The following is a 26,001-nucleotide window of genomic DNA, read 5'->3' as shown; positions in this document are numbered from 1 at the left end:
CTATCCCAATTTTCCATAAAATTCTCTTGACACTGCTACAATACTACAGCATAAATGATTCAAAGTATCACTAGACATAAGGGTCAGAGTTTTTGTTAATAAACCATGATTTGGGGTAACGTTTGGATGAGAACATTTGATATGGATGGCCAGATGAAAGATACCAAATGTCACAAAAGCATTCTTTAGTGTCATTATTTTACCTAAGTTGACAAAGAGATGTGTGATCATACAATTTTTTGGCCTAGAATAGGGTCTTGTCTTAGAACAATCAAGGACTCTTCAAGATACAATGACTAGACAGAAAAGGTTTAAAAAGTTGTCCTGTAAAATTTGAACTAGGGAAATTCTACTTGGTGTATATCAATAATTAAGAGACTGTTTTGTTTAAAAGCATAAACTGACCTGCAGTGTTTTAACTATATTATTGGTCTTTTGAATAGTTTCTTTGAACCACTTAGTTTTTTATTTCTTACAATAAAATCAATTAAATATATAAGGTAATTTTATAAAAATTTGATAATGACTTTTAGTGTAGTTATTTATTTATTTATTTATTTTTAAAGATTTTATTGGGGAATTGAGGGAGGAGAACAGTGTTGGGGAAGGGGACCAGCCAAGTTGTTGTTCTTCAATCTTTGTTGTGGAGGGCGCCAGTCACCATCTGGCTGCCTGTCCACAGCTCGTGGCCTCTAAGCTCAAGGTGCTGTGTTCAATCTTAGTTGTGGGTGGGAGTAGCCACCATCCCATGCAGGAGTCGAAGAGCACATGCTCTATCCACTGAGTCATCCGGGTGGCAGCTGTAGATCTTTATTAATTTGTAGAATAGTAAGGCCAACTTTATTTGCATTTATTATTAGAAAAATAAGTATGTAACTCATTGATGTGAAATTACTTTTTTAGTATTTTTTTTTAGTGAAATGACTAATATAAAATTTTTAATGCTAGTTTCTTTAAGATTTAATACTTTTCATTATAATACAGAAAGCAAAAATCAGCCTTGAAAATAGCTTTTAAAAATTATTTAGGTAATATTTACCAATTGGAACAAATGTACCACTCTGGTGAGTGATAATAATGTGAGGGGCTATGAATGTGTAGGAGAGTATATGGGAAATCTCTGTACCTCTCTCTCAATTTTTCTGTGAATCTTAAACTGCTTTAAAAAAGTTAAGTCTTCAAAGAAAGGATTAGAGCCACAGAAATTACATTGACCTACACTGACATACCAGCATTTTCCTGATTATTGTTCAAGAAACTTTTGAACTTTTATCTCTAAATTGTTTACCTAAATATGTTAGGTGTTGGTTTTCTATATACCACTGCAGTGAACAATCAATATTATGTTGAACTATAATGACTGTGTTTTTTTGATAAGCATCAATTTTGAATTAATATAAGCTTAAAAGTTGAGCCTATAACATTTTAAAATAAAATTTTTGTTGTTCAAGGTATTAAGTTTATGAATATAGTACACTGAAGAATGAACAAGGAAAATCAATGATTTTCTAAGAACATATGAGAGGAAACCGTTTTCTGTTCTTTGTCTTTTTCTGAAATTCTTATTTGGTAGGTTAGTAAATACAAAATAAGCATTAATAGAGTTATAAATATTTAATTACAGATCGGGGACACTAATGGCNGAGAGAGAGAGAGAGAAAGAGAGAAAGGGAAGTAGTGTTACTTTTATTTAATGAAATCGGCATCAAAATAATTAACCTACTTCTACCTGAGTTTGAAATTGTAGAAATGGTGTAAAGCACCTATGTTAGTTTCTTTAGACATTTTATTCTTAATATGGTTAGGGAGTTTTATTAAACTTTGGCCAAGGGAAATATGGAGGAAGGAATTAATAACAAAGAGATTTGTCTAATGAGAAAGGACTCAGTAACTTTAAAAAAAAATTAGTTTCAGGTGTACAAAACAACATAATAGTTAGACATTTAAACCACTCATAAAGTGATAACCCACCCCCCGAGCTACCACCCCTCTGACATCTTATATAACTGTTACAATAGCATCGACTATCTTCCTTATGTTGTACGCCACATCCTGTGACTATATATGCCTATGTATTTAGTTATAGTTGATATACAGTATTATTTTACTTCAGCTTCATGTGTATAGCACATTGGTCAGGCATCCACAGTCTATGACATGATCCCCTTGATAAGTCCAGTACCCATCTGGCACCTTACATGATCTTTACGACATTGTTGATTATATTCCTCATACTGTATTAACTACCAATTTATATTTCTTAATACTTCACCTTTTTCAACCTGACTCCAACCCCAATCCCATCTATCATCCTTATAGATTTAGTACCCATCTGGCACCATACCTAGTTATTACAATATTGCTGACTATATTCCTTATGCTATACCCTACATCCCCTTGACTACTGTACAACAACCAATTTGTTCTTAATCCCTTCCCCTTTCACCCAACCTTATCCCCCCTCCCATCTTAAACGAGTCCCTCTAAGAGTCCTTGTAATACTGGTTTGGTGGTGATGAACTCCTTCAGCTTTTTCTTATCTGGGAAGCTCCTTATCTGTCTTTTAACTATAAATGATAGTTTTGCTGGGTAGAGCAATCTTGGTTGTATGTCATTGCTTTTCATCACTTGGAATATTTCCTGCCACTCCCTTCTTGCCTGCAACGTTTCTGTTGAAAAATCAGCTGACAGTCTTACGGGGGCTCCCTTGTAGGTGACTAACTGCTTTTCTCTTGCTGCTTTTAAGATTCTCTCTTTGTTTTTAACCTTTGTCATTTTAATTATGATGTGTCTTGGTGTTGCCTTCTTTGGGTTTATCTTGTTTGGGACTCTCTGTGCTTCCTGGGCTTGTATGTGTATTGCCTTCACCAGGTTAGGGAAGTTTACTGTCATTATTTCTTCAAATAGGTTTTCAATTCCTTGCTCTATCTCTTCTCTTTCTGGTACCCCTATGATGTGAATGTTGGTATGCTTGATATTTCCCCGGAGGCCCCTGAAACTCTCCTCAATTTTTTGGATTCTTTTTTCTTTTTGCTCTTCTGGTTGGGTGTTTTCTGCTACCTTATCTTCTGCATTGCTGGTTGGATCCTCTGCTTCATCTAATCTGTTGATTCCCTGTAATATATTCTTTGTTTCCGTTATTGTATCCTTTATTTCTGACTGTTTTGTGTTTTTTATGGTTTCCATCTCCATTTTTACACTTCCTATCTATCTCTTTGTTGAAGTTCTCCCTGAGATTACTGAGCATTCTTATAACCAGGTTTGGAATTCTGCATCTGATAGATTGCTTATCTCCATTTCACTTAGGTCTTTTTCTGGAGCTTTGTTCTGTTCTTTTATTTGGGACATGTTTCTTTCTCTCCCCATTTTGGCTGCCTCCCTGTTTGTTTCTATGTATTAGGTAGGGCTGCTATGTCTTCTGGTCTTGGTAGAGTGGCCTTATGTAGTAGGTGTGCTGTGGGGTTCAGTGGTGCAGTCTTTCTGGTCACCTGAGCCACCCACTCCAGGTGTGTCCCTTGTGTGGGATGTGTGTGCCCTCCTCTTGTAGTTGAGTCTTGATTAATAATTGCACATCAATATGAGGGACTGACCCTTGGGCTCACTAGTTGTGAGGACTGGCCTTGACCACAGTGGAAGAGTTGTTGTGCAGGGGCTGGCCCTACAGAGCAGGCTCTGCCTCAGCAGGACTCTGGTGCCTGCCCGATCCGCCCCTTGGGTGTGTCATGGTTGGCAATGGCTGGGTGATGCTCCAGCTTGTTTTGAAGCTGACCACTGGGGGCGCCAGCCTCAGGAGCATGTTGGAGGGGATCCACTGCAGGTCTACTTCAGGCACAGCCTGTGCCCAATCTGGGGCCACCTAGCAGGAGCCAGAAAGAAATCCGCAGATGTCTGCTGCCCATTCTGTGCTTGGAAGCGTCTCGAGAGGCCAAGCCTCGAACTAAGGCCAGCTGATGCTACTGCCAGCTTAGAGCTGTTCAGCCAGAGGCACAGGACATGCTCAAACCAGATGCTGCTTGTCTGGGTTCTGCAAACCTTTGAGAGACCCTAGGTAAAGTACAGCTTGAGGCAAGGCAGGTGGTCTGCATCAAAAAGCCACTGAAAGCAGCCTGGGTGTGCCCAAAAGTTGGGCGGGGCCAGGGCGAGGCAAACGAATGGTGGAGTCTCAGATATGGCAGCCGCCTGTGTTTGCACGCTGGGAAGGAGGAGGGCTCAACAAAGAAACAATGGCCTCTGTCAGCTGCCCCATCCAGGAGAAAGCCCCCTCTCCAGCCCCCATCCTAAGCCAGACAACTCAGTTTCCCAACATTTGTCCCTGCCGCCTTTCCAGCTGCTGCCTCAGCACTGGAGCTCAGTGAGTGAGTCTGATTCTACTGGTGGTTAAGTCCGTGCGCATGCACAGTCCCTTTAAGAGGAGCACCTGGGAGTGCAGCCACACGATCTCACTCAGTCTCAATCTCCCCTGGTTTTCACAGCTGAACATCATGAGGACTCCTCTCCCTAGCACTGGAAACCTGGGCCAGGATGGGGATGGTATTTCTCGCTCCTTTAGGGGATGAGTACCCCCACAGCCGAAATAGTCCTCCCAATCTTTAATGGTCACATGTGGGTGTGGGACCAGCCCGTGCAGTGTCTCAGCCTTTCCTACCAGTTTGGAGGTCGTTTCTTCTGCAAGTCCTTAGTTGAAAGGCTTCAAATTCAGCTTGATTTAATGCAATTCTCAATAATGGTTGTTTTGTAGATTAGTTGTCATTTTGATGTGGTTGTGAGAGAAGGTAAACACAGCGTTTACCTACTGCACCATCTTGGTTGTCTCGAGTAACTTTTAATAATGTAATTTGCAGCCTGTATTTTTAGTAATCCTTGATCTTCTTAAATTATATCTTTGCCTCTTCCTAAAGAGTAAGGTACAAAGCAAGCAATCTAAACTTACAATACGTATACATTATCTGTTAGTGCCCCATCAAGATAGTATAAGCAAAGAATAAGCAAGGAAAGAATAATGAAATTTCCCTTTCAACTCATCAGGTAGTGGAGATTATCACTATTTGCAAAACTGGTAGATTATGCTTCACTTGGTCTGTGCTCTATCTATGGACAGAAAACCTATGTACCTTTTTATACTGTGTACAATGCATTTTCTTATATCTAGCACCAGTTTAGAATGCCGAAGTACTTTAAAAATATCAGTGGGTACATTATTTCTAAATTTCTAAGAGCACCCATATAGTGCTTATTTATGCAAAATATTTATACCTATATGATGTCATTGAATCCTTACAACAACCTTGTGAGGCCGATGTTATTCATAGTCCAAGATCACATAACCATCCATGTCAGAGCCAGGCCCCAAGTCTAGGTCTCCTGATTCCAGATTCCATGTGCTTCATTTCAGACTGCCTACAAGTGCTGGCCGTGCCCCTGGCTGCACATCAGGGTCCTGAGGCTTCAGATGTGGATAACTGTACATAGGGTGAGGAATACCTGGTTTTCCTCCCTTGCTGCTGGACATTCATTGGTTTAAAACCACTGGCAAACAATGCCTGATAGATCTCTCCTCCATGTGTGTATATATAGTGGCCTGTCATCCAAAATTAATAGTCTGGAATTCTAGATATTAACTTGACTGTATTTTAATAAATAGATTATGATTCCCCATCAAATTAACTTGCTTGGTCTTGGAGGAGTGTTAACGTACGAGTTTTAATTTTCAAGGGAGTTTTCTGGAAGGTGCTCAATATGCTGCCAAGCAACCATTAAAGGTTATTTGTGTTATAGGTTAAATTCATTTAGAGTCAGCTGTTAATCCTTCAAGAATGAGTGCTTGGTACCAGTTGAGCCTATTCTTTTAGGGTTTTCTAAATTAGAGCCTTTTATTATAGCAAGAAGGATTGTTTTCCATGAAAAGGCAGAGCAAAAACTTCAATTCTGAGACTGTCACACTATACAAAATTACAAATATTGTTGATGTTCCCTAAGGGACAACTATGGTAATTGGGACTGAGACCAGCATATTATTGGTGATTAGTAATTATTAACAGTAATGCAAGTCTGTCACACTCTAACTGGAAGCCAACTTACAAATCTCTAAATGGAAAAACTGGGCTTTTTTGAGGGTAGATGCCACATGTATGGTTTAAACTTCATCTGAGTCACAAATGTCATAAATACTAAGGTTTGGAGTGTAGGGTTTTGTGAATGAGAGACTTGGCCTTAGAGCAACGGCAAGCCTTTGTCATTTATCAGTAGCTGAGCTTAAAAACCAATGTTCTGCCTCAATTATTCACAAAGAAGAGTATTGACACAAGTGCCAGGATCTCTGCTGTATTTTGGGGGATAGAGTTCTTAGTCAGAGAATTTAGGGTGTCATAAAAACTGATGATCAAGAAATGAAAATGTTTGAAGAGTGATGTTCCACTTCTCACACATAGAAAATTAAAGATAGAAGCAATTCTTTGGCACCATCTCTAAAAACAGGAATCATCGATAATGAAAATGACAATTCCTTAATTTGTATCAGTTCTTTGTTAGAGAGCCCTTTGAAATATATTATCCCATCATGTAGAGAGCAACGTTAATGATGTTTATTTTCCAGAATGGGAGGAGGATCCAGGAAATGAGAATTGAAACTTGGCAGTTGTTGCTGTTTCATAGGGAAAAACATAACCTGTGTCATTAATGCCAAATTAAAATGGTTGATGGACCCTGTGAGCATGAGTCAGGCTCAATGAAACCTGTATGAGAAATACTTTGAAGAAACTAAACTGATCCTGAGACATATAAAGTTAGTTTATATGGAGTGGAGTGATACACAGGCTAGAGCCCTGGACAAGCATAAAATAGGGTTACGGTGACAGCTTAGTTTTTGAACTCCCTTTGTCCTGACTTCTTATGTAATCTTGGAAAAAATGCTTAACCTTCTTTGGGCATTTACACATCTATTAAGTGGGAATTTTATTGCCCTTCAGTATTGTGAAGGTTATGCAGTGTTTCTAAAAATTTTACAGAAACTCTAAAATTTGGAGCTCCTTAGAGAAACTGTTCTTAATTAACAGACATTATTATAATAGAAATGATAAAAGTTCATATACAGAAGAATATATAGAAACTGTATTCTGACCAAGGATTTTCTAACAAACAAAAATTGTAAGAATTACAAGGTTAGGCAGCTTCAAAGTATGTAAGAAAGTCTTCTGGGTAGGAATGATAGCCATTGATGAATGAAGAAAATAATTTCTCTCGACAGAGATGAGCTTTGGAATTGTTTAGAAAGGGATAGCTTAACCTGATGTGTTGGTTATCTATTGTTACAACACAAACCACACAAAACTGAGTGGCTTAAAACAACAGCTGTTTGGGCTGACCGAATGGCATGTTGGTTAAGAGCCGGCTTGGGATGCCAGCTCTGAGCAACAGGGCCACCGGTTCGGATCCCACATGAGGGCCAGTGATGCTGCACTCTTTACAGCTAAGGTGGTGAACAACAGCTTGACCTGGAGCTGGGCTGCCGTGAGTCACCGGCTACGGCGTAGGCTGCAGCCCCTGCTCTAGTGGGCTGCCATGAGCTACCGTGATAGGCTGGCAGCCACCTTGTGGCCAGCAGCCAATGTGAGCTGTCGTGAGCCACCATGAGTGGCCGTCCAATGGCCGGCGAGTGACTGCCTCACCAGGGAAGAGTGCAATGATCACAATACCAACATGGGCCAGTGAAGTGACATCCTCCACAACTAGAATGAAGAACAAAAAAAGGACAGCAACCTGTCTGCTCCCCTTCCCACAATTCCCCAACGCTGTTCCTCTCCCCCAATTCCCCAATAAAATTTAAAAAAAAAAAGCTGGCTTGGGATGCCAACCTCTAATCAGCAGGGCCCTGGTTTGGATCCCACATGAGGGCCAGTGACGCTGCACCCTCTACAGCTAAGATGGTGAACAACAGCTCGACCTGGAGCTGGGCTGCCATGAGTTGCCGGCGACGGCGTAGGCTGCAGTGGGGCTGGCTGGCAGCTGGCGTCCGCTTTCGTGAGCTGCCCTGAGCTGCCATGAGCGGCGTCCAGTGGCCGGCGAGTGACTGCCTCACCCGGGAAGAGCGCATTGATAACACCAACATGGGCCAGTGAAGCAACGTCCTCCACAACTAGACTGAAGAACAAAAAGGACAGCAGCTTGTCTGTTCCCCTTCCCCCAATTCCCCAACGCTGTTCCCCTACCCTAATTTCTCAATAAAATCTTAAAAAAACAAAAACAAAAAAACCTAGCTGTTTTATGTTCCCGTGATTCTGTGGATCAGCATGTTCCGCTGGGCTCAGCAGGGATGATTCTTTTGCTGGTCTCTCTTGGGGCTACTCATTCAGTAGTTGTAATCACTTGGCTGTTCAACTGAGGCTGCTTGGTCTATGATGGTCTCACTCACATGACTGGTGTTGGTGCTGGTGTTTGCCTGGGCTTCTGTCTATTCATCCATCCATATCATTTCTTATCTTCGGGGAGACTAGCCTGGGTTTCTTCACATAGGTTCCAAGAGGACAGGAGCAACAGCTACAAGGCACCCTGAAACGAGGGTTCAGCGCTCTCAGAGCTTCAGCTTTATTTTATTAGTCACAAGAAGTCACAAGGCCAGCCTTGACTTAAAGGGTGGGGAAAGAAAACAGATTCTGTGTGTGAGATGAATGGAGTCACATTTCACAGGCTGTACAGACTGTGGAGAATCATTGTAGCCATTTACAAACAGTTTATTACCCGTGATAGAGAAGGGGCAAAGGATAGTTAGGTAAAATGGTCTACTAATAAATTTAACATTGATATAGGCCTCAGCCTGAACTGTGGTATATTTTGTTGTGTTCTGTTCAGTTTTTATAGCAGGGTAGGAGTGGGTGGGTGGGGAGGGAGGTGCCTAACAGCACAGTGGCCTTGGTGCCTAACTTTTGTGTGAAATAATAAACAACATTGCCTGATAGTAAAAAAAAAAATAAATAAATAAAATAAAATAAAAAAAGAAATAGAAGAGTTAGATAATGAAAAGCTGGGGTAGAAGACCCAAAACAGCCTAAGACGCAAACAATGGAGAGACTCCAAACAGTCTAAGTTTTACAAAGTATATATGAATGTTTTGAAATAGAAACATATGAAAAATTCCTATCTAATGGCTTTTTTATATAACTGGTATTTTCTCATACAACTCACTGAATTAAAATGTACAGTTTGTATGGCATTTAGGAAAGATAGCCAAGGGAAAAGTAAAGGGATTCTAGTCCTCCTGTGTGTCAAATTTATGGATTCTTGGGGTCAGTTTGCTATAGAAGAAGGAAAACAAAAGAATGTGCAAAAGGGAGAATTAAAAAATATATTTTCAAGAATAGTTATGAACTTAGGAATGAGTATCAGTTTGAAACATGTCTTTTTGTAATAGTCACTGAACATAATTAGAACTGTCAATATTCCCCCAAAATTAAAGCTTTATCACAAATTCCCATGTTTTCCACCTGGATAAATATTTGGGAAGAAAATCCAGGAATTATAATTGGTAAGGATTCTGGGATATAGCGGGTAATGTGGCTCACGATCCTGCCATTCTCAATTCTGCTGTCCTTCTCTGCTGACCCAAACCACTCCTGGAGCCAACAGAGCCCTGTGTGCAGGTGAAGCCCTGAGCTCTGTGGGAGCTGCGGGTGTAGGGAGCAGCTGGGGACATTCTTCCTGGGCTGGGCTGGCACTGAAGACTGGAGTGCATTGGATACTATAAAGAGTTTGACCTACAGAGGTTGGGGGAGTCCTGAGAGGAAAATTAAAGATCACCCTCACCCCATTGTATGTACACGAGTGTGTGTGTGTGTGTGTGTGTGTGTGTGTGTGTGTGTGTGTGTGTGTGTGTCCTACAGGAGACACAGGAGGAGATGAATTCTTGGGCTGAATCCTCACTGTCTTGTAAGCTGTGTGAGGAGATGGAGCAGAAAGTCTTCCCGTGGCAGGGCCCTGGCACCTTCCTGCTGTCGCACAGCTAGATCACAGCAGTGGAGACCACTGTGCTCCCACCACTCACAGAACTACAGTCACTTCACCCTAGTGATAAAACAACGAGAAATGATGGCACCATAGCCAAAGAGAACACAGCCATGAGGACAGATAGAACACATGGTTAATGTGATAGAGCGGCAGCTGGAGATGGATAACAACCTGACAAAAAATAGTAAGACACATAAGGGGATTTAAATGTAGCACAAAAAGACTTCCTAGAGATGAAATGCATGATTTGCCAAATCAAACATTTCAGTAAATGAATTGAAGGAGATGATGATCATTCTTGAGCCTTGAATTAGTAGCTTGGTTGGTGAAATGGAAGAATCTTAGAACATAGAACAAAAATATAAAGGGATGGAGTTCACAAGAGAAAATAGATCTAGGAAATGTAACGTGAGTCACAGAAGAGCCAGAAGGAGAAAAAAGAACAGATGGAGGAATGACAATAATTCAATTGATATAACAAACAAAATTTTCTGAGCTTAAAAATCAAGACTTGAGCCTATAAATTCAAATGCTCATCAAGTTCCAGGAAAGATTTATTTATTTATTTTTATTTTTTATTTTTTTTGAAGATTTTTATTGGGGAATTGGGGGTATGGAAACAGACAAGTTGCTGTCGTTTTGTTCTTCAGTCTAGTTGTGGAGGACGTTGCTTCACTGGCCCAAGTTGGCACCATCATTGCGCTCTTCCCGGGCGAGGCAGATCAGTCGCAGGCTTCTGGACTGCCGCTTACGCTGGCTGCTGGCTACACACGGTAGCCCATGGCAACCCCCTGCCACAGGGGCTGCAGCCTACGCCATCGCCGGTGACTCAGGGCAGCCCAGCTCCAGGTTGAGCTGTTGTTCATCATCTTAGCTGTGGAGGGCAGTGTCACTGGCCCTCATGTGGAATCCAAACCGGGGCCCTCTGGCGTCCCAAGCCAGTTCTTAACCATCACGCCACTTGGTTGGCCCCCAGGCAAGATTTATGAAAAAAGACATCTCCGTATATATTGGAAAAAAATTAAAAGGAAAATCTTAGAAGCTTCCTGGTAGAGAGAACAAATTAACTACCCTTAAGAGGTATCAGACTAGCAGCAGATTTCTCATTTGTGACACAGGAAGAGATTGTGGAGAAACTTCTGTAGACTGTGGAGACAAAAAGCCAGCAGCCTGGAAATCACACACATAGCTAAGCTACCATTTCCCTGTCAGAATAAATGACATTTACTGTTATGTAAGAAACCAGAGATGTCCGTCACCCATTTTCTGACAAAAATACTCAAGAAAAGAGTATCAAACAAAAAAGCATCCAAACAAAAAGTTAATCAGAAACACCTCGAGATGAGGGGAGACAGTAGTAGAGGAAATTTTTCTGAACTAATTAATTCAAGTGAGAAGGAAAGAATTAAGTTCAAATATAAGTCTTTATATTAATGTGAATAAACTGAATTCTCCCATTAAAATTTTGATGCTGTTAGACTGAGTTAGTAAAACTCAGACATGTGCGCATGGTGTTTATAAGAAACACTTGAAACAAAGTGATGGAAGTTGACAATGAAAGGGTAGACAAAGATCCAGGCAAATACAGAAAGTCAGAAATAGAAATATTAGGGTTAGACAGGTAGTATTTAAGTTAAAAGCATAAGTACGATAAGGAAAGACATTATTTTTTAAAAGGCACGATATGGAGGAGATAAATAAACTTTTATAAATAAAATAGAGTCACTAAATCTGTGAAGCAATAATGTTAGAAATACAAATGTAGTTATGGTGAGACATTTTACTAAGCCTCTCTCACTTGTATCAACCTGTCTTAACTTTGTATAGACTCCTCAGATAGAGAAATTGAATAAATAAAAAAGTTAAATTTAATAGATATGCTAGAACCTTACATCCCTTGAATACAGAATATTCTTTTTTGCATTTCTTACAAAACTTGATCTTATACTGGACCACAAAGAAGACCTTAACAAATTCAAAGGAAAAGAGATTTTTATAGATCTTGTTTTCTGATCATCTAGTAATGTTATAAATAATAGAAAGTAATAGAAAAGAAGCTTTATTATTTGGAAATTTAAAAACATGCTTTGTAACTTTTGTATCAAAAGTGAAAATAAGAGTTAATTTACAAGGTATCTAGAAATCAACAGTAGGAGCACAGTTTATTCCAAAAATTTTAAGATGGAGTGAACATGATCGCCAGTGGAAATTTAGATCTTTTGATTTAAGAATAAAGACAAAGTATACTCTTATTATGAAATGAGAAAAAAGAATGACAAAACAAACTAAACTACATTAGAAAGAGGCAATAATAAAGATAAAAGCCGAAGTTAATGAAACAAAAAATTATAGAAGGGGTAAATATAATAGCTGGTTCTTTGAAACAATAAAATAGATACAAGATTTATGTGTCTGCTTGGAAAATTCATGGAGTAAAACATTTACAAGACTAGAAATGAGAAAAGGGACATAATGAAAGATGTAGGACTGATTCAAACAAGATAATAAAGGTAACTGAATTCAACTATGGCAAAGAATTTGCAATACCAAAAGAAATGGATTTTTTCCTTGCCAATATAAATGTCCAAATTTGACTCAGGAAGAAGTGGAAAATTTGAATAAGACAGTACCATTAAATAGATTGGGAAAGTGATTAAAGATCTACCATTTATAAAAGCAGTGGGATTGTGTGAGTTTTATGTAACCTTTAAAAAACTAATAATTTTACCATTATTTAAACTGTTCCAGAGATTATGAAAAGCTCCTAATTCATTTGTAAAACAAGCATACATTTTAACTACAAAACTCAGGAGAGTACAGAGCAAGTCTGGAGACCTATTTAATATTGAATATACATGCAAAAATTCTAGGTAAAATATTTGCAGATATTTTGAAGCTTATTTGAAGATGCAACTATGACCAGGTAGGATTTATTCCAAGAATATAAGAGTGGAAATCTATCAGTGCAGTCCCTCACATGATCAAATTAAAGATAGAGAACCATATGATCACATCAATAGATGCTAAAAAAGCATTTAATAAAATATGTTGACACTACTAATAAAAAGTATAAATTAAGAACAAAAGAAAATGGAAACTATTATAATACACCATTTACCAAAACCAACAATAAATGTCATCCCAAACAGCAAGACAATAAAATTACAATTATTATCAGGAGCTAAGCAGCCTGGCTATCATTATGCACCGACTCATTTAACATATTTTTCAGCACCTGTCTTGGACCAGGGTATTGTTCTGTGTTCTGAGAAATGAATAAAGAAGACAAAGAACTATGATTCGTGGAGCTTATGTTCTTGTGGGAATTACTATTTAACATTGTCTCAGATGTCCTAATGAATTCATTACAACAAGAAAAATGAAATAAGTGGAATAAGTATTGGAAAAGACAAGCTTAAACTGTCTCTTTTTCCTAATGATATTATTGTATAACTTGCAAATCCAAGAGACTCCTAGTAAAACCTATTAGAATGATATATGAATAAGAGAATTTGGTAAGTGGCTGGATTCAAAATACCTATACAACCCCCACCCACCCCCATAATAGTAATAGGCCCTTAGAAATGAGGACTGGGAAAAATTATAATAGGGAAAAAACATTAAAATGCTAAAGAATAAGTTTAAAAGAAAGGCATGAAACATGGAGAAAATGAAAATTTCAATGAAGAACATAAAGCAAGATTTGAACAAATGAGAGACATACCATGTTCTTGAAGTATATTTTTGATGCATTTCCAACTCCAATCACAAGTTTTTTTTTTAATTCAATAAAATGATCTGAAAGTTTGTAACAGAATGTTAAATGCCACTAATAGCTGAGAAAAGAATTCCTCCACCACCTCTCTCTAAACCACTGGCATGTAAACTCCACGAGGGAAGGGATTTTGCTCACTGTTGAAGCCTCAGCCCCTATAACTGTGTCTGGGACATAGATGACACTTAATAAATAGTTGAATGAATTAATAAAGACTACTGAGGAGAGACTCACCAGGTATCAGAATATACTAAAAAGCCATGGTATTCAAGTTATTGTGGTTGAGGCAGATGGCTAGACAAATCGATCAGTGGAATACAATAGAAAATCTGAAATAGATCTCAGAATGCATGAGAATTTAATACATGACAAAATTATATTTTAGTTAATCAGCAAACAATGGATTATTTAACAAATGGGATTCACACAGATAGCTGTTAATCTGGAAGAAGATAAAATTAGAATCCTATGTTATACCACATATGCAAATGAAAAAAAAGTTAAAAATAAAGCAAGACAAATTTTGTAAGAAAATAGCTACATGTACCGTATTAGGAGCAGTATTAACTGAGATTAGAGACTCAGAAGCTACAAGAGAAGAGATAAACATGACTGCATGGAAAGTTAAGTATTTTGTATTTCAAAGGATATTAAGCAAAGCCAATAAAGAGGAAATTTGGGGGAAGTGTTTGCAATACAGAGGGCAGAGTTTAATATCTATAATGACAAAAAGCATTTACTAATTGACTAGAAAGGCCCAACAACCCAACAGAAAAATCAGCAAAAAATATGAAGATGTAGTTCACAGAAGAGCAGACGCAGAAGCCAGCAAATAAGAAACTCAAACTGGAATGATGATCTGTCACCCCTCAAATTGGCAAAATTTAAAAGTTCAGAAACATTTTATTTCTCTTAGGGGAAACAGTGCTCATATTACTGGGTGCCACATGTGTTACAGCCTTGGAAAGCAATCTAGCAACATGTGTTAAAAGTAATACCTGTATAACCCAGGAATCCCACTCCTTTTTCTTATTTTAATTAATTAATTAATTACAGTTCAAGTATACAAAACAACATAGTGATTAGACATTTATACCCCTCACAAAGTGATAACCCCCACAAGTCTGCTACCCATCCGACACCTTATATAACTATTACAATACCATGGTCTATATTCCCTATGCTGTTCTTGAACATTCTGTGACTAGCATCTGTATATAAGGATATGTGTTACAAGGTTGTGTTCTGCAGTCATATTTTGGGGGGAAAAATGGAGATAAAATGAATGCTTACCAGGAAAGGCAAGGTTGGTTCCATAAGAATACATCCAAATGGTGAAATACTTTGCAACTGTTTGGAAAAGAATCTAGGGATCTATCAGTTGAATTGACAGATTTTCATGAGCCGTTATAAATGCAAGATGTAGAAAACTGGGTATAACATAGTAGTTAGAAAAAAGCATTGGAAAACAGTGTGTTTATGTGTGCCTTTACAATTATATGTACATGGATAAATGTATGTGCATGGAAATATATATGGAAGAAAATATACCAGGTAGTTAATATGGGTCACTGGGGATAAAGGGGTGACATTCGGGTTGATATGAGTGGAGGGAAGTGAAGAGAAGAAATTAACCAAGTAAAAGAGAACACACACAGGGAGACCACTAATAAACAACAATATATATGACTTTTGTGTATATATATATATATATATATATATATATATATATATATATATGTATATGTGTGGGCACATGCATGTGTGTATATACATGTGCAAGTGGGCATTTAAAAACAAAGAATTCCTGATGGTTCTGGATTTTTTTATTCAATTATTTATAATTTCTGGAGTATGGTACTAAGTAGGAACCTAGATCTGAAAACACAATAAATTCTCAGTCTCAATGGTAATTGTATGATGGTTCTTTGTGTCATAAGTAGCAGAAATCCAACAAAAAAAACTAAGATAAGCAAGAAAAGGGGATTTATGAGTCATGGCGCCTTCACATGCAATCACATCCAGAAGCTCAGTTTCGTTCTCCTCAGGGGTCTGTCTTTTGCTGCAGCCTGTAGCTCTGCCTCCTGCTTTCCTTTAATTCCCTTTTTATTTTTGATTTATCCTCTCTTATTCTCCCTCTGGGTGGCATGGCAGTTCCTTCATACACCTTTTTTTCTGGTTCTATGCTCCCTCCCCTGGCTTCTAGCATATTCCCTCTTCCCCTAGCTCCAAATAAAAAAAGTCCTAGGAAGGAGCTTTGGCAGGCCTGGTGTGAGTCACATGCCCACTCAGACTGGTCCCCATGAGCAGAGGGGTAACTGACTGCTGTGACGAGCCAGGCCTGGGTCACAAGTCCACACTTTTGGAGAGAAGGGAGAGACAGTATCTTGATTACTGCACACAGCCCAACCGCAGTCACATAATATGAGTGAATGGGGCACTTCCCCAAAGAAGCAGTGGCAGTTGAGAAGGGAGCAGTGTGGTCTGAAGGTAGAAAAAAAGATTCTAGGTAAACAACAGATGTCTACTGGGGCACTTTGCTTCAAAGTACTGTATAAGCCAAGTTTGCGTCTTCGGTATCAAAGGAATTGAACAGTGGAGGAGGTAGACTTGAGTCAGATAATACTGTACATTTAGGGTAGGGAAAATAGTCATTTGTCCAAGAACTTAAGTTGACTTATGAGAGTTCAAGTTGGTAATTATCTATTTGTATATTCTTACCCCAGGTGATTTATAAAAGTATTAAAGACTTAATAAGGAATACTAGCTTCGTATAGTGAATATGTGATATATTTTTCTAGGAAAAGAAATCCTCTTTTCCTTTACTTTTTCAAGGTTTAATGAGATATAATTGACATATAATATTGGGTAAGTTTAAGGTGATGATTTGATACGTGTGAAATGATTACCGCCATAGGGTTAGTTAACACATTCATCATCTCACATAATTACATGTATTTATTTTTAAGGCAGTTTTAGTATGACAGATTCTTTCCCGAATACCTAGCGAGACATACTTTTAGCAGTTGTTCTCATGAAGGAATGCTCCAGACTTTCTCATCTTAAAGATTTTATCCATTTTAACATTGATTTACAGTAAAACCTGGATATTTACGTAATAAATACATGACTGACATTTTAATTTTTGTGAAAAAAATTAATGAGCTTACCGGTCATAGAGGAAAAAAAGATGTTGATCCAAAATACCCATTGACAGAACAATGTGGGCTATTAAAATAGCTAAAGTATTTAGCCATGGATTTTTTTTTTAAACACTAATACAGAAAAATGTACTGCCTGATGGTGTAGCACAAAGCGAACACTCGTAATTACCACCAAGGTCAAGAAACAAGGTCAGCCTCCCGGCAGCCCAGTCCATGCACTCCCCCAACACTCAATCCCCTCAAAGGCATCCGTTGTCCTGACTTGTATACTGATGACTTCCAGGCTTTTCTTTTTAGTTTAGCTACCCAAACTTGCATGCCTACTACAGCTTAGTTTTGCCTGTTTTTTTGAGCTTTCTCGAAATAGAACCATATGTGCTCCCTAGGGCCTGGCTTCTTTCACTCAACATCAACACTATTGTCACAATTACGGAGTTGAAGGCAGGGTAGGAACGGGCTGGAATGCATACCTTTTCGAGAACCAAATAACAACTCCAACTAACTGTAACCCTATAAAGTTATACACTTTAGGTTATTATTCGAGTTCTTTGAGGGACCTTAGAGTCATAATGAAACAGATGAAGTATTTATTGAGAAGTCTAGCAGTTCGTACCTCAACTTCCCAAGAAAAACAATCACCATGCCTGCCTTATGCCGTTCCAGCGGAATGGCATGCGTTTCCAGTGGTGCTACCAGAGCTCAGGGCTGTCAGCCACTCCTGCCCAGAAGTGCGCTCATGGGCAGGACTTGATAAGTATTTCAAGGTGGTAGCGTGGATTGGCTAAAATTGGCCTTAGAATTAAAGTAGGTATCTTTCTCATCATCTTTTAGAACATTTAGTATTTTCTTTGTATTTTACTAAGCCCCCTATATGAATTTTTATAAATATGAACACTATGATCACGTAACATAATATCTTAACACAGTCAAAGGTCTGATTGAGTGTTTCTGTGAAAAAGGAAAGCTTTGTTTCAAATAATAATAATATCATCTAAGCAAATAATTTATGTTCTCTGAATTATGAGCTAGAATTTGTGACAGGATCAATATTGAACATTCCTACTACTCTTCTAATGGTGAGAAGCTTATTACAGAAAGTACTAATGTGACCAGTTGATTGTGAATGCTGACAATATAATGTATTCTCACATACACAAGCTGTTTTTAATTTTCATTTTTCCAGTTTTATTGAGATATAATTGACATCCAACACTGTGTAAATTTAAGATATACAGCATAATGACTTACATACATTGTGATTATCACAATAAGTTTAGCTGACATCGACCATCCCATATAGATACAACAAAAAAAAGGAAAATAAATGTTTTTTTCCTTGTGATGAGAACTTGTAGGATTTACTCTCTTAACTTTGAAATACACCATACATCAGTGTTAACTAGTCATCATGCTTTACATTACATCCCTGGTACTTATTTATCTTATAATTGGAAATTTGTAGTTTTGACCACCTTCATCCAATTTCCCCTCCCCCTACCCTCTGGTAACCAGAAATCTCATCTTCAGATCTCTTTTTCTGTGTGTGTGTGTGTGTGTGTGTGTGTGTGTGTGTGTGTGTGTGTGTTTTGGATTCCACATATGAGATCAAACAGTACTTGCCTGACATTTCACTTTAACATAATGCCTTTAAAGTCCATCCATGTTGTCGCAGATGGCAGGATTTCCATTTTATGGCTAATATTCCATTGTGTGTATATATGTGTTTATATTTGTCACAACTTCTTTATCCATTCATCTGTTGGTGGACACGTAGATTGTTTTCATATCTTGGTTATTGTAAATAATGCTGCTGTGAACTGTGGGGTGCAGGTATCTAGTTGACATTATATTTTCATTTCCTTTGGATATATACCCAGAAGTAGAATTGCTGGATCATAAGGTAGTTCTATTTTCAATTTTTTGAGGAACCTCCATACTGTTTTCCATAGTGGCTGCACCATTTACATACCACCAACAGTGCACAATGGTCCCTTTTCTCTACATCCTTGCCAACACTTGTTATTTCTTGTCTTTTTTATAATAACCACTCTAACAGGTGTGAGGTGACATCTCATTGTGGTTTTGATTTGCATTTCTCTGGTGATTAGTGATGTTGAGCACCTTTTCACGTACCTGTTGGCCATTCATATATCTTCTTTGGAAAAATGTCTATTCAGGTCCTTTGCTCATTTTAAAATTGGGTTATTTGGGGGGTTCTTTTGCATTGAGTTGTATGAGTTCTTTATATATTTTGGATATTAACCCCTGATCATATATATGGTTTGCAAATATTTCTTCCTGCCCCATAGATTATCTTTTTATTTTGCTAATCATTTCCTTCTGTGCAGGAGCTTTTCAGTTTGATGTAGGCCCACTTGTTTATTTTTGGTTTTGTTGCTTGTACTATAGGTATCATATCCAAAAAATCATTGCCAAGAACCATGTCAAGGAGCTTTTTTTCCTATGTTTTCTTCTAGGTGTTTTATGGTTTCCAGTCTTACATTTAAGTCTTTAATCCATTTTGAGTTCATTTTTGTGAGTGGTGTAAGATAGGTATCTAGTTTCATTACGCATACATCATAAGCCTTTTGTTGGCGTTTCTATATGTATGCTTTTGCTTTCTGTGCTTTTAGATGTAATTTTGCTTATTTATCCTCACTAAATATTTTACTCTCTGTTTTCCTCTTTATGTACATGTTCACATATTTTGTTTTTCATTTTCACACAACTTCACATACATCAGTCCTTTTGATGGTGATGGAGGCCATCAGTGCTGCGAGTTCTACCATGACTTCAGCATGCCTGAAGTTTTGAGGGCAGTAAGATGAGTGGGAAGGCAGCTGCAAGGAGACTATAACGTGTTCAGTTTGGATGGGCCTTTGTCTATGTGTGGCTAGCAGAGGGCTGAATGAATGGGAGCTGCCCAGTAAGTGGATCACCAATGACACACCTGGGACTAGGGACCATTCTGAAAGCAGCTAGGACTGGGTGTGGTGACAGTGATAGAACACCTTCTTGTTCCTTGGCTGTCTGTCATCCTGAGGATGTTCATCCCACAGGAGAATCAAAAGCCAGCTTTGTAGAATTCTGCGCAAGATAAAGTCATGTTTTGAATGATGTGTACACATGTATTCTGAACAGGATCAGGATCAGGAATGAAGAAAATATTTAGGGCACACAGAAGGAAAAAGGATAGAAGCATTGATGTTTGTGTCTGTATATCCTTTTTTTCTGTGTAAGAGTTGAGGTATAGAAATTGGCTTATGGTGGCAATTTTGAAATACATGCATTCATGCAGAGTAAACTTTATTTTTTTTTAAATCCTATCTACATTTTTTGGCTGATGTCAGAGATTTGATTTATTCACTTTCTTTTCCCACCAAAAATATCTTGCCTTGATATCCATTGTATTATACATTCTTGCATTATATGAAGGCAGTTAAAAATTAAAGTCATGAATAAAAAGGAAGGTAATATGTATTCATTTACCAATTATTCATGATTTCAGAAATTATCCAAGTTTAGCTACCCACTGCCTCTTTTCTGTTAAAGCAGTACGATCCATAGGACATTTTTAGATATTAGCATAGTTGCACTCTGCTTCTCAGGACTGTTATGGCAGCCTTCTGCTACTATTGCTTGGGGATGTGCTCAGAAATCCAAACACATTTTGATATTTTTCCAAGAAAAACATAATTTAAGACAAATTACTACCAAAAAATCACATATCTTAAAGCAAAATAAAATTTATTTGGAGATTTCCCATATTGCTTCTCACACGAACACATGAAATCAACCTTCAGCCGTTTGTCCAACGCCAGTAATAGCAACTAAAGTTCAACGTTAGAGACCATTGATTGTATTACGCTTTCTGTTCACTATAGAAAGAGTTTACATGAAATCAAGTGGGCAAGTAGGCGAACGCTGAGAACTTCTCGAAAGCTATGCATGCGCGATTCTTCATGTTTGTAGATATAACTGTGCATGTATTATCTGTGTTTACTTCTGTTTCTTGGGAATTGAACTTGACTTGTTAATAATGCTTATGTCGGGTGTCATAGGCTTCACGCTTCCTTGAGCAAATGTATATGCACAACTATGGTTTTCAAGACTAGTGTTGAAACAAAAAGTTTGAAATTGAATAGTCAAATGATAAAGGCATTTATAACAGATTGCTTTACACTGGGAAAGTGAGAGCAGTCTGCTATATTTAAATATGCTTTCATCTCTATCAAAGTACTTTCTGAAAACACATTGTAAGCGTTTATCCTTAAGGTTTTCCCTTTTTGTGTGTGTTCCTAAGCACTATGGAGGGTATTCAGACAACTGGTATTTATACCAGTGACACCCTTACTTATTCTATATTGAAGGGAATTTGATTATAAATTGTATCTATTTCTGATTTGTGCCCCATTCTATTTTCAAGGAAGCCAGAATTTGTTACAAGGTTCAGAGAGAAAATATCTATATCTAGCCATACTTACAGTGCTCTGGAGTGTATTTTACACCATTAAGATTATTAAGTCTTTCTTACTATCATATATGTGGACTGAAAAGGCTAAGCACTGAGATAACACGTTTCTGTTCTGGGCAGGAATGTGTGAAAAGATGAAAGGGATTTAACCTTTTAAGTCTATTGCTTCTAATAGGTGAAGCTCAGAAAATTCCATAAAGCACTTTTCATTAGAACTCTTCACTATATTAGAATCTCTTTTTTTTTTTCCTTTGCAGACCCATGTGGCCTTTTAAAATATGCATTTGAGACAGAGAGTTATATGTAGAAGCTGAAAATGCCTGGAAGATTTCTGGTTTCTGTCACTACCTTTCTTGCCTTTTTGCATCTCTGCCTGATCTGGATGATGTGATATTCAGAGGGACTCCTTAGTCGAAGTCGTTTTTCAACGAGACACATCTGGCCAAAGTCTACACATAATTCAAGATGGCTAGTCAACCGCTGGAAGACGCTGCAGAGTCTCAGGTCTCCGACGAGCTGGAGTGTAAGATCTGTTATAATCGATACAATCTGAAACAGAGGAAACCCAAAGTGCTGGAGTGTTGTCACAGGGTTTGTGCCAAATGCCTCTACAAGATCATAGACTTTGGCGACTCCACCCAAGGTGTCATCGTCTGTCCTTTCTGCAGATTTGAGACATGCCTGCCAGATGATGAAGTCAGTAGCCTCCCTGATGACAACAACATCCTCGTGAACTTGACTTGTGGAGGCAAAGGCAAGAAGTGCCTGCCCGAAAACCCCACCGAGCTGCTGCTGACCCCCAAGAGGCTGGCCTCTCTTGTCAGTCCTTCTCACACTTCCTCCAACTGCCTGGTTATAACCATCATGGAGGTACAGAGAGAGAGCTCCCCATCTCTGAGCTCTACTCCTGTGCTAGAATTTTATAGGCCTGCAAGTTTCGACTCAGTCACCACTGTGTCACACAACTGGACTGTGTGGAACTGTACCTCCCTGCTGTTTCAGACATCCATCCGGGTGTTGGTTTGGTTGCTAGGTTTGCTGTACTTTAGCTCCTTACCCTTGGGAATCTACTTGCTGGTCTCTAAGAAAGTCACCCTCGGGGTTATCTTTGTCAGCCTCGTCCCTTCGAGCCTTGTTATTCTGATGGTGTATGGTTTTTGCCAGTGCGTGTGTCATGAATTTCTAGACTGTATGGCACCTTCTTAATCGATATGCAAACTAAGAAATGTGACACACATTGCCATGTTTCGAGTTAGGTAATACATCATTTATTTTCTTTTATATTCTCTCCGATGAGCGTTCATGGCCTTAACAAAGCCATCGGCCATATTTCTGTGGTCTGTTTTTCATCAAATGTGACACAACTGGTTTTCCTGTATGCTGGAAGTACAAATGTTCGTTATCTATTTAGGTGTTAGCAAAGAAGCAAAACTGTGTAAACTAAGGATTTCCCTAGGCCCTGCTAGACAGACAGTGGCGGGGGCAGGGTCAGGCGCCAGGAGCGGTTTTTGTGGAAGGTTAGGAATGAACTGATTCCTCTTATCATCATCATCGTCATCATCATCATCATCATCATCGTCATCATCGTCATCATCGTCATCAGTAATCTACAATGGAGGGTGGATGCCAGAGGAGAGTTGTTCGAAGGCACATCCATTTGAAAGGAGTTCACTCCCTCCACAGCCCAGTTGTTGGCGCTCCCCTGAATCCCCTCCAGCTGTTTTCTCTCTTACGTTAATGCTGCTCTCTGTAGGCTGCTACTCCAGTTGAGGTGCTCCATCCCTTTGCACATGCTCCCTTGCCAAGAGGAATCTCTGCCTCTTTCCCTCATGTGGTTTCAGTTAAATATCTGTTTTGCCACGTTACTAAAGAAAATGAAAAACAAGCCATTTGCATTGAAGTCAACTTCACAACAGAATATGGCCACTTGTGTTTGAGACACACCCTTTCCCCATATTTATTTTCCTCTCTCCTCCATCTTTTCTGAAATTCTCACAGCGCAGTTATTGTTCATGGAAATCTTAATTTGCGTCTTTCCTTAAAACATTTTAGTTTAGTTTTTTTTTTTTTAACCACGTTGTTCAATTAGCACCACCCCTTATCCTGAATGAGGTTCCATTTAAATTAGTTGCTATAAATTTATGAGGATTTTGTTTCATTTTTTTCCCCAATTATATTTTAAATTCTATTGTGGACTTATTTAACTTAATCCTATAATGATTTGGGGTAAATTGTGACAGTGGAAACCCAGAAACAATGAATGAGGTGTTTTGGCTCCCAGTTTGATGTGCTGAGAACCTAAATATTTTGCTGTACTCCACTGAGTTAACCAAAATATAATGGTTTAGGTTTATGTGCAAGACTGTGTTGCTGTAGGCCAAGCAAAAGGATGGATCAGAAACACACAAAGCTGATGCCCTGCTAGAAAAGACCCTTCCAGGGAATGAAGTGGAGGTGGAGAGTGCGGCTTCAAGAAGTGCTATCCCTGTTGTTTTTAAGTCCATTTTAGAAGGGATTCAAGATCTTACACAATTTATTTCAAATAAAAGTATAAGCTATGTGACTTGAGTTAATGAATTTCTTTTTACGATGTAGGGCCAGTTGAATGTATATATTTATGAGAAGAAATTGTTTAGCATATTTTAGGTTTGAGGGACTAGAGTGTCCGTGGAAAATAGGCAACAAAAAGCTTTTTAGTCTCTAAAACCCATTACTGATGATGAACATTAAAATATTTGTAACTCTTAGAAAGGGGCATTACTCAGACTACTTTAACTTGTTTGTGATGAAACATTTGTTGCGTGATATAGTTACAGTGGACCGGTTCCCATCTCCTAATTCAGGAAAAATTGACACTTATTTCTAGAAGAGTAGTTTGATTTTAATTGTATAACTATTAACTTAGAGAATATGTATGCCCAAGGTAAGTATGACAGGAAAATATATGTGGGATGTGGTCCAATGAATCTAAGCCCAAGATATATCTAAATACATTTATGATTTCATAAAATCTAGTTTAGATAGCATTGTTAATGCAATTTCCAAAAATCCATTTGTACTTAGAGTAAATACAATGGTTAGGAGATGTTTTGTGGTTTGGGTTTACATATTGACAAGGTTGTTTTTTGTTTTTTGTTTTAAATGCTCATTTTATCTGAACAAAAATGATTTTAAATTTGATGTTAGAAATGTAACAGCAGATAAGTTGGTGAGTTAGCATATAATGAGATTTCTAGAAAGCTCTGGACATGGGTACTGTGCATTTTGCTTATTTGTATAATGTCTTCAGTTTTAAACTTGTATCTCTTTGTGTACTGTGATAGTCTTTTGTTTTTAGTTGCTAGTAAGTTGATTTGATTGTAAAGACTTTAAATGTGTGACAACAAAAAAAAACTCTTCATGCTGTTGAATGAAAAAAGGACAATGCTTCAATATTTTGTTCACTGTGGTGTTTTGTTTGTCCATTAAATTGTTATTATTTCCAAACTAGAAGTTTGATTCCTCTGATTCACTGTTAAGGTTTAATGATTACTTTGGATCTCTATTTACCTTAGATAATTACAAACATGAATTTCTATAAACCTTGATTCAGCTAATGCCTTTATTATATGCCTGAAGGTTTTTAGAACCTTCCACAAATCTAATCTAACCCATTCCACTTCTAAAAGCCTTCATGCTTAAAAAAAAGTGTGTGTGTGTGTGGGGGGGAATTAGAGAAAATGAAACAAAAATATTGTCTTTTAATACATTTTTCAATTTTAATTTGTTTGATTTATTTTCCAGATTTTTCCAAGGTGCTTAAAAAAACAGAATCCATTTTGGTTGGGGAATTACTAACCCATGTGGTCTGGGAAAATTTCAAAAATTACCTGATTATCTAAATATGACCATTGTTAGGCAAAATAGGAATAATTTAGGAATATGTAGCAGTTAGATGCTTATGATAATTAGTGAACTGGTACTATATGTTAATCCAGAGTTATGGTTTCATTCACTTCCAAAATCTCTACATAAACGAGCAAAGAATCGGGTTAAGGAAAGCAGTTACCTGTGCTAGTCATAACTTAACATGAGTGTCAACTCATGCTAATCTGCTGAGAGACCCTTGAGTGGTGAGCATTTGCCTGGTTGTAAACAGATACTATAGGCCTCAAAGACATGCTAAGTTTGAAGAAATTTCCAACCATGTAGACATGGAAGCCAACGGGACCCTGTGTTGACAGGCAAACTGATTTACCAGTTATAAATATGAGCTCTGTGGCTACTGAGGTACAGAACGGGTGGAAACAAGTAAACTTGAGACAGTGCAATGAGGTAAACTACAATTCTACATATTTCTGCATTTTTTGAGACTTTTGTTTGTTTGTTTGTTTTTGCATACTCTTCTTGGTAAAAAACAAATACTTGCCTTGATTCTTTTGATAACATCACAAAAAACACTACATATAATTCTAGTTCCTCAAAGGCTTAATGGTAAGGCCCCTGAAAAAGTTGAACCCATTGTTCTTGAAGCTTCAATCTTGTTTTCCACATCTCTGCCCTTTTGTTAGATGTTTACTTCTCTTGCCTCAAACACTTTATGAATTTTTACT

General features: G+C 38.0%; 1 protein-coding gene across 1 annotated transcript; it reads left to right on the top strand.

Moving 5' to 3' along the window:
* Positions 1-21,669: 21,669 nt before the first annotated feature.
* Positions 21,670-24,884, top strand: RNF182 (ring finger protein 182). Its single transcript, XM_019662175.1, has one exon. It carries the CDS (start codon positions 21,875-21,877, stop codon positions 22,613-22,615), a length of 741 nt encoding a protein of 246 aa, XP_019517720.1. The 5' UTR covers positions 21,670-21,874; the 3' UTR covers positions 22,616-24,884.
* The last annotated feature ends 1,117 nt before the right edge of the window (positions 24,885-26,001 follow it).

Source organism: Hipposideros armiger, unplaced genomic scaffold (assembly GCF_001890085.2).
Source record: "Hipposideros armiger isolate ML-2016 unplaced genomic scaffold, ASM189008v1 scaffold_369, whole genome shotgun sequence".
In the NCBI taxonomy this organism is placed as follows: Eukaryota; Metazoa; Chordata; class Mammalia; order Chiroptera; family Hipposideridae; genus Hipposideros; species Hipposideros armiger.
The sequence above is the reverse complement of the archived record's forward strand: the minus strand, read 5'-3'. Positions and strand labels throughout refer to the sequence as shown.